Source organism: Polyodon spathula, chromosome 25 (genome assembly GCF_017654505.1).
Source record: "Polyodon spathula isolate WHYD16114869_AA chromosome 25, ASM1765450v1, whole genome shotgun sequence".
NCBI lineage: Eukaryota > Metazoa > Chordata > Actinopteri > Acipenseriformes > Polyodontidae > Polyodon > Polyodon spathula.
The window spans coordinates 7,175,503-7,184,851 of NC_054558.1; the positions used below are offsets into that span (position 1 = coordinate 7,175,503).

At 42.6% G+C, this 9,349-nt stretch overlaps 1 protein-coding gene across 1 annotated transcript; it reads right to left on the minus strand.

Annotated features, from left to right (window-relative positions):
- Positions 1–788: 788 nt before the first annotated feature.
- LOC121299960 (protein phosphatase 1 regulatory subunit 15B-like) lies at positions 789–5,374 on the minus strand. Its single transcript, XM_041228249.1, has 2 exons — positions 3,424–5,374; positions 789–2,481 (listed from the first exon to the last, which is right to left on the minus strand). Exons 1-2 carry the CDS (start codon positions 5,287–5,289, stop codon positions 2,290–2,292), a joined length of 2,058 nt encoding a protein of 685 aa, XP_041084183.1. The 5' UTR covers positions 5,290–5,374; the 3' UTR covers positions 789–2,289.
- Positions 5,375–9,349: the final 3,975 nt, after the last annotated feature.

Sequence of the window (9,349 nt, forward strand, 5' to 3'; positions counted from 1 at the left end):
CCATGTGATCAGCACAGCCTCTGCACACATCTGTCTTTGTTTTTATTAAAATCAGCAGCAGGCTGTGGGATCACTCTGGTTCCTGGGGATTATATTTAGGCAAGGGTAGAAATTAAGAGGGATTTCTTTCCTAAGAGACTATACAAAACCCAAATTAAAAATACCCCAACCCCCCTAATCCCAGGGATTAATATTTCAATAAGCAACACCCTCCCTGCCATGTTCTTGCAGTTTCTGTTTCAATGCATGGGTGACAAGTCAATTCAGTGGGTATTCAATTTCAAAAGTTAAATGCACCCATACAGCAACAGACTGCCCCTGCAGGTAAACAATAAACTGGGTCTACCAGAATCCCAGAGTGGTGCGAGTGGAGCGTCTATATTCTCTACACTTTAGCCTGCCAAGAGGAAAGGATTTACTAGTCGACTGCTTAATTGCAGAGTGGCTCAAACTAGCAACACAGCTGAGATAAAGTTTTATCAAAACCACACTTACACAGAAACTAAAAGTCTGATGAGACTCCCTTCTTTATCACCACAAACCTGCATGCCACATCAGACTCCAGGCAGCGCTAAGGGGTTCTCTGGCAACTAAAGCAGAGCTGCATCTATATGCAACTGCAAAAGAAACAAAGCTGGGTTTATTCCAGGCAGAGATTATGAAATAAAAAAAAATAAAAAAAAAACAGATCTCTCTTTGTTCTTTGGCAAGACACAAGGGCAAAGAAAACCAGACTTACAAAATTAAAACACACCCCCAGAAAGATTTGAATGAACTTTTTTTTTTTTATATAATTGTTTTATTATTTTTAAAATTTCTGATCAGAAAAAAGCAGTTTTTTTTTTTTTATAAATGAAGCTTCTGCCACTATGTTTTCCTTTGTCTATTGCAGAAGCACTAACCCAGAAAAAAATGGAAGTTATACAAAAATAAAATTTGATATAATTTAACTGTGTTGAATTAAGAACAGCTGTATTAGTTGTTTGTATTATTTGTTATTACCATTCCCAAAATACTGGAAATACCAGCAGTGGTTTTATGATGTTGTGCTGGCCCCACCTATGCTTGGAATAGCCACACCCTAGCTCATGTTGCTTCCCACACACCTTTTTTATATAACATGCTTCTTACACCATAGACCTAAAAAAAACCATGAGGGCCGTCTCTTATTGCAGATTAATATTCCAAGTGAAGGCATGAGCTGCAGTTATCAAAGTGGGCCTAAATTGCATGCATTAATGAGCCAGCGACCTGGATCAAGTAAAGTCAGGTTTAAACCACAGCGGATTTAATTAAAACAGAATTAAAAGAGAAACGGTTGTTGGTTTCTTCTTCTTGTCATATGGAATGGTACGATTCCTAATAATGCTAATTAAGATTTCTCCACTTGCCTCATGGTGTGCGATTTTTATTTTTCTATTATTAACTGATTCAGAAAAGAAAGAAATACAATTTGTGTATGTCCTAAAATTAACACTGAGCACAGTTGATGCAACTGCCTTTATATTCAGTAAAATGAAAACACCTTAGTCTTGGCAGACAAACAAACTGATAGTTTTGTTTTCAAAGTCTTTTAAACTCAACAGTACATCCACAGGAACCCCAGGAATTGGCCAGTTCTCTAAATAACATACCGTGCAGGTATAGCCTAGACCAGCCGAACCCATGGTTCTTTTTAGAAAAAGAAATTTGGTAGTGTTATAAGCTGATCAGCTCCCAAATAAGGCTGAAGCACAAAAACACACGGTTTAATAAGCAGGAGGCGGCTTATCGCTGAACACCTTTTCAGACATTTGCATGAAAGATTTAAATACTGTTGCTTCCTGGTGGGTTTACTCCTATGGTAGTCTATGGGACCGACATCACAATAAGGAATTATACTTGTAGCCAGTGAAGAATCAAAAGGAAGGCCACTGATAACATTTAGGCCATGCTGAAGTAAGAGATGCAAATCCTTGGTTCTAACTCCATTAAAACTACTACTGTGCAAAGACTGATATCGCATCAGATCGCTTGTGTCATGAGCTGGCGTCGAACCATGGCTAGTGACCTGTGACTTCACTGCATGCACTGGGGTCTGAGCTGAGACCATACCCGCTCACTGCACACAGCTGAAAATGACCTTGCAAAGAGGTATAGCATATGAGGGGGCCAAGTTTAGTGCAGCCTAAACCCAATTTCTCTGAATGGGATTGACAAGTCTTATTGAACACTCTGCTCTGGAACTCCCACCTCCCTGAAGTTTAAGGTAGATTGAGCTGCTGTCCCTTTTTTTATTTTTTCAGAAACTCAGCATTTCTCATACAGTCTTTCAAAGACCTTCTGCCGGTGGGCTGGCGCAAGGCAGCATCCAACTGCGTCTTCTGTTTCCTGGACCCGCCTCAGAAAGCGGCAACGGTCGCGGGCCAATTCTTCCCAGGGGCCACAGCGATCTTCATCACAGCTGGCATAGAACTCCTCTACCTCGTCCACAAACATCACCTAGGGCACAAACACACATGAACTCTTAGTTACACAGGATTAGCATTACAAAAGAGGACCTGTAGCTATTAAGATAATTAGATAAGGGTCTGGGAGGGACCATACAAACTATATTCCCTGAATAGTTTACCTAGTAGGGCCGGAAAATGGACTAACAACGACCAACAGGAATACAGCCACCCTGATGACTAACAATGACCAAGAGAGATTGTGTATCATGCCTACAACATGTAGTCTGCAATTAATAACATCTAGGCAACTGCTGCTCCCTTGAACAATGTTGCATCAGCTGATCGTAGCTATCAGCCAGTCTGTTGCATGGGGTTTACATCACTCCTCCCACAGCACCCCAGGAGTAAGGTACATGTGTGTGTGTTATCAACACGCTTGTAGTTCCCTGTGGTCTTTACATCACTCCCACAGATGCTCAGCAATCTGTTTGGGAGACTATTGGAGAATCAATCAATGTCCGATGCCCGCGATTAAGGTGGTTAAGAGCAGGGTAAAGATGCAGAGAATGAGGAACTCAGTATAGGTGTTGTCTTTTTATGTGCAATGGAATGCAGTATAAAATTAAAAATGCATCAAAATCAACAGACCTTGAAGAGCAGCTAGGTCTCAATGCTTGGGTGCAGATTATAATTACACACAATATGCAATTTTGTACTTTGAAATATGATTTACTAAGCTTTTGCTCCTGTGCACATATAGATATTATTGTAAAGCCATATTAACAGTCAAACAATGATGTAATCTGTATGGTCTTTTATGTAGCACACCTGGCTGTGCAGCTTAATATGCCTCAAAGCTTATGGAACCCTCACAGATGTTTTATTTAATGGGGCTCCCAGGGGATATATTTACTGGAGTTTAAGATTTGAAATCAAGGCTATAGTTAAACCTGGAATAGCTCATAATGCTATGCAACTTGGGGATTAGTACCTTTTTTTGCTTGCCACATCTGTTGCTCGACTTCTGCGCTTGTTCAATGTGGAAGGTCTCGGAGAAGCCGCTGTCCAGTCTTTCCTCTGCCTCCTCCATCTGCATGCAGGGTGAAGGAGCTCTCTTGCCCGCTTTTTGATTGCTGCTCGAGGGGACGCTACACTGCTCCCTTACCTGTTTAGTACTGATGGGAACCATGAAATTCAGGGGGCTATAGGGGTCCCCTCTGCAGCTGAAGGAATTCCATAGTTTGAGACTCTCTGCTTCATCACAACTGCTGTGATCATCCTCAGAATCCCATGGGCTTTGAGACCCTGGGGAGCACTCTGCATCTGTCACTTCCTCCTCTGTAGAAGTAGCAGTTACATCTTCCTCAAAGGGAGCTCTGGGTTTAACAGTCTGGATTGCTGCTGTAAAGTTTTGGGGGTTGTAGGGATCCCTGCTTTGACTAAACAAATTCCAGAGCATTTCTTTTTCTGCTTCCTCTGTCCCACCCTCTTCCTCCTCTGATTCGGAAAAGTCAGACGACCCCTCACTACTGAACCCATCATCATCATCATCATCGTCACTATCCCAGTCCAGGTCTGATTCTGACTCACTCTCGCTCTCCTCACTGCAGGGGGCGCCCATGATAAACGCAATGGTCTTGTTCTGGCACTGGGGGCTGGTGAGAACAGGCAGGCTTTGACTGGCGACCTCAATGCGTGCTTCCACATTTGAGTCATCCCAGGCCAGAGTGGCACCTCCTATATCCCTCTGTTCCATCTCCCCTTCGGGGCCCAGATTGCCATTGTTCACACAAATGAGGGTCTCCCCCACCTCCGCACAGCTCTGCTGCTCAGTCCTGACAGCCTCAGAGGAGACCTGGCTTGTACAACAAGCCTCCATTTTGTGGCTTTTGGAGCCGAAATGCTCCTCCTCCCAGCTGGAGTACCCATTGTCCTGGTCTGGGGTCAGCACTACGGCCTCAGTGCTGAATGTGGCAGTGGCTGTAACAGCCGCACAAGCACAGGGCCTCCCAAACGCTAACAGGAGCTTTTCAGCGAGAAGTAGTTCCGGTAAGGTCGTTTGTGAGCTTGCATTGTCAGGAGGGGGCACTTTGTGAAACTGATATCCAGCGTTTTCCGTACACAAAGGATCCCCTTCACTTGGCACAATGTGAACCGGAGGCATTGAAACAATGGCTATATGACTCGGCTGCAGCTGCTTTTGAAACCCTGTACTGTCCTTTTCTTTACTCTGTTGCACTGGTCCGGATCTACCCGAAAGCTCCGCTCCGTGTGCACCAATACCAGCAGTACTGTTATAACCAGTTCCCCAAAGATGTTCCCACCAGCTTCGTTTTACCTGCCCTGCCGTCGCTGCACCTGACGAAACCCATGTCGGATTGTCCCTTTCAAAAATCTGACCTTTCTTGCTCATCTCATAGCCGCTCTTGGCGTCCTGTGCCGACATAACGTTGACAAAAACCTGATTTAAATAATGCCTCGCTGCATATGCATTCGTAGGGACCGGGTCTTTTGAATACACGTCTGTATCTCTGGCTCCGTGTATCCCCATTACTCCGAGGCCGTCCTTGGTAAACCAGTCGAGAGACGTGCCGGTTGACTGGAGAGAAAATGGTTCCTGGCTGCCGCCGTTACAGTAGTTGCTACCATATTGATAATTTAACAAGCCGACAGGAGGACTGTGCTCCGTCTGCATACAATCCTCTTCAAGCCGGGCTAGAAACATCTGCTCGCATGCTAGGCTTTGCTTAAAAAAGTCCTCGCCGATCCACCCAGCCCCGCTGCTGGACTGGCTCTGTGTCTGATGCCGCCCGGGTAGGTATCTTTGCAAGAAGGAGAAATACGGCCTTGAAATCATTGAAGAGAAAAATCCAATCCACGAGCTATCCTGATTTCCAGGCTCATGAGAGGGCACCCCAAGCTGGGTCGAGCTACTGGGTCCACTCTACCGTCTGCTGCCTTGTGTCAGACTTGTCCCACTGAAGAACAGGGGTGAGAGAGGTTAGTTGTACTTCATTCCGTCAGGGCCGTGTACGCGGCCTGGTGAAGGTAAAGAAGAGGGAAGCCACGCCTCAGATGCCTAGAGTATGAGCTAACACTTTGACTTATAATATATAATAGAATGACACAAGTGTATGGTGGAGAATCGCTATATATTAAATATATAGTATAATATCATATATATATATAACTTTTTTTTTTTTTTTTTTAAGTGAGAATTTAGATTTTCAGATAAACTTAATATACGATATATTTTCTGTTCAGACGCGCTAAAAAAAAAAAAAGTTTTAAATAAACATTAAAATATATATTTTAAATCCCTTAAGTTTATTTTTAAATACAATAATAATAATAATCAAAAAAACGTTCCATATGCCAATACTTCCTCGACTCGATTTTAATTTCAAGAAATAAAACCGCAAAGCTCCATTATTACAGCAACAGTCCACAATATGTCGAATATTTTTCTTTTTTCTATTTTCTAAGTTTTTTTTTTTTTTTTTTTTCAAAGTCCATTTTAGTTAGCAGGAGCCGGTGTGTGTAACGTAGCAGCAGTTAGCTCGTCGGCTTTGCTCCAAGTGTGCGCAGACCTCCATCTCTCTGGCACTTGCTTCGGCAAAATTAACCTGAGAATAATTATTAACGAGCTTCATTCGGGCTGCCAGCTTCGTACAGATGGATGTGAGGAGGAGAGAAGACGGACACACAGCCGAGAGAGAAGAAAATCCCAATAAAAAGCCGGAATCCTGGTGGCACACTGAACTGAAAGCCATTTTCTTTTTTGCTGTACTCGTAGCCTTGCTGTCACTGACCGGACTTGCTGTGTTGCACAACCAATTATTACGGCAAAACAAATAATTCTGTAGGTGAACTCTGATTTCTTATTTTAAATCAGGCGTTTAACTCTTTCAACTCTCCTCCGACTGGGTGTCATTCACCTTTTTTTTTTTTGATTGTTTTATTTCTACTGCCTCACCGCTTTTTCTCATTGCCAAGCTCCCAGTAACAGCATTTCATCAGACAGTTAAGGGAGCGTCGCAGAACTACCAATACCAGTGACCTGCGTCTTAGGGATAGTCGTTCAAGTTACTATACGCTTACAGCAGAAGACAAAATATCTTGTTTTACATTACATACTTTTGAGCTGAACTGCTCTGCCGCTGTTTACTTACGCATGTCAACACTGCTTATGCAGCTAAACCTGACAAAGTAACCGTTGCCCCTAACAATACCAAGTGCTAGTGGAGGTGGAGGGAGTCAGATGGAAAGCAAGCTGTTTGATAGTATTACAGATTGGGATTGTATTCTAGTTATAAAAAATCAGCCTTAGTTTAAAATGAAAACAATAAACCGTTATAAAAAATGTTTTGGGGAACTTTGGAACTCAAAGCAGGGTCCGATCTTTATAATAATGCAAGTGGGAGTGCTGATCTAAAGAAGCCGGTGCATCCCACTATATTCTGGTATATATGCAGCCTGTAGCCTTTTCTTTGCTGTGTTTTCAGATGCAAATCGTTGATCACATGCGAGCCGTGAATTCCTTGCTTGCAGTTCCAAGAAACAGGCTGACTGCACTGCAAGCTGTTATTTATCACCGACCTGTTACTAAAACATGTGTTCATCTCCTATTAAATATGGGATTGCCTTATAGGCGGTTTACACACTGGTTAAACAATGAGTCAGATTTTTTCAAAGCATGCATCTGTTCGTTTCTGTGGTGAACTAGTAATGGTTTCACCTTGTTTATTCTTAACGTGTTGAAAGGGAGGATGTTAGTGAATGTTAGTGATTCTGCATAGCTGTGTTGCAAAGAAAATTATCTAAAATGTTACCTGATTTGATGATATTTAACAGCAATATTAGAGTATCTGTTTATTGAAGCTGTATACATCTATGTCCTATGGCTCAAATATATTTAGTACAAAATGTGTTTTTTTTTTTTCAGGCATCAAAGCATTGTATATATGGTTGTTTCTTCTGTATTGTCTGCAGGCAGTCTAAACAGACACCAATGATGACTGACAGACATGTCCCCTTTTTTTATAGGCACTCTAGTTGGACACCACACAGAGCTGTGCACCTTGAACTTGAACTTGTCAAATCTCCCAGCCATGTTCGTAGCTGTGTTCATTCAAAACAATACACAGCAAGATTTCTGCTAGTTATTTCCAGTCTCTCTCTCTCTCTCTCTCTCTCTCTCTCTCTCTCTCTCTCTCTCTCTCTCTCTCTCTCTCTGGAGAGTGGCTAGGATTATTCACATGTCAAGTCTGTACAGGACCTCCCCACCCTGATGCAACTCTTACTTCGGCTTGCGGTTCAGCGTTGTGTGTAGTCATGCTGGAGAGCAGCTGTGGGCACCATGGAAATCCTCCCAAGAGCAGATGCTGTGTATACCCCCGTGCAGCATGCATAGGACTAACATAGACCTGCTTCCTTCACCAGCAACATGCGTATGTGTGTGCACTGTGCCCTTGCTGTTATAGATCAATGAGGAACTGGCCTAAAAACCAGCACCCAAAGCATGGTACTGTATGTGTATTGGAGCTGGAAGAGGTGCTATTATAGGAATGGCCAGCTTGCTGTACTGTTTAGGGAGAACCCCTGTGCGATTAAGCATTTACCAGCATGGTGTAGGTGTGAGGAAAACATTCTGTGACTTAAACATAAGACTTAATCAAGTTTTTCAAATTTTATTACTTAGTGCAAATAAAAATAATAAAAAAACAATACACAACTTAAATAATTAACCTGAAAATCTAACACACACTTTGATAATCTACAATAATAACAATCATATTTACAACACACAAAAGTCCTGTTCAGTTTGAACTTCCATTCCAGCCTATGTTCAGACTAGGCAGGCAGAGCCACGATAAGGACCCAGCTCATGGGGCTGCTTCCTGTTTGTGTGTGGGGGGAGGGGTGGGCCCTCCACTGCTGGATAACACACACCCTCGCTGCCTGTAAAGTACAAACAGCTTCACATCGGCACGTCACCCACAGAGCAGTCCATAGCATGTGTAACATGTGCTCATTCATACTGACAGAAATACAGTATCCATTCATAAAGCCGTTCCCGCTGGAGATTGCAACTTCACTCGCTCCTCCTCCAAGACTATTCCAGTCCAGGAACATGATCCAACCACCCACCAGTCATTTATAATCCAAATAATTAAATACAATAATTAAAAGATCTGTTTGCAACAAAGTCCTGGACCAGAATCACGGGACTGGAGTTGCTAAAGATTTGACACTACAAGAAATAAGTATGGGGTTTACTCATGGAGTATTGTACCTAAATTCCATCAAATTTATAACTTAGCCATGGTGTTGGGCATTAAATAACCTCCCTATAGTGCCGTAATGGCTAGTGCTTGAATTTTGAGAACCCATTCTAGCTGGCTGCCTCAGCTGGATGGAATTTATCTAAAGCCCACACTGCAAGGAGGGCGTGTCCACGTGTCAAACCCAAATCAAGAAGGAATCCTCCCACCCAGCTCAACACACCTGATTAGGCCATGTGGATTGGTCAGATAACATGCGGGTATGTTGCACCATGGGTTATAAAAGAACAATTTTATAATAATTCAAAAATCACATATAATAACCGACTGAATTTCAGCACCTCGTGACAGTTTTGCTGGCTTCGTATCAGAGGTAAACCTAATGCACAAAAAACATAGTGGCTTCCTCCTATTAATTAATTATTCAGCCCAGTTAATGGGCACCTTGCATATAAAATCAAATATTGTGGTTACAAAAAAACCCCAAAAAACTAAAAACACTTTCCAACCATTTGGACTGAATTACCAGAAATAAGCAACAACAATACAATGCAATCAACCTGCACCTATCACAGCTTCTGTACAGATTAGGGACCCACACACCACACAAATAGCGCTGGATAGTGTACACAT

What these genes read in the sequence shown, in the direction of transcription:
- LOC121299960 (XM_041228249.1), bottom strand. Translation starts at nt 5,289, where the DNA reads ATGATTTCAAGGCCGTATTTCTCCTTCTTGCAAAGATACCTACCCGGG. An exon ending in GATGTGGCAAGCAAAAAAAG is followed by an intron (nt 2,482 to 3,423) that starts GTACTAATCCCC and finishes TTTGTGCCCTAG; the next exon opens with GTGATGTTTGTGGACGAGGT.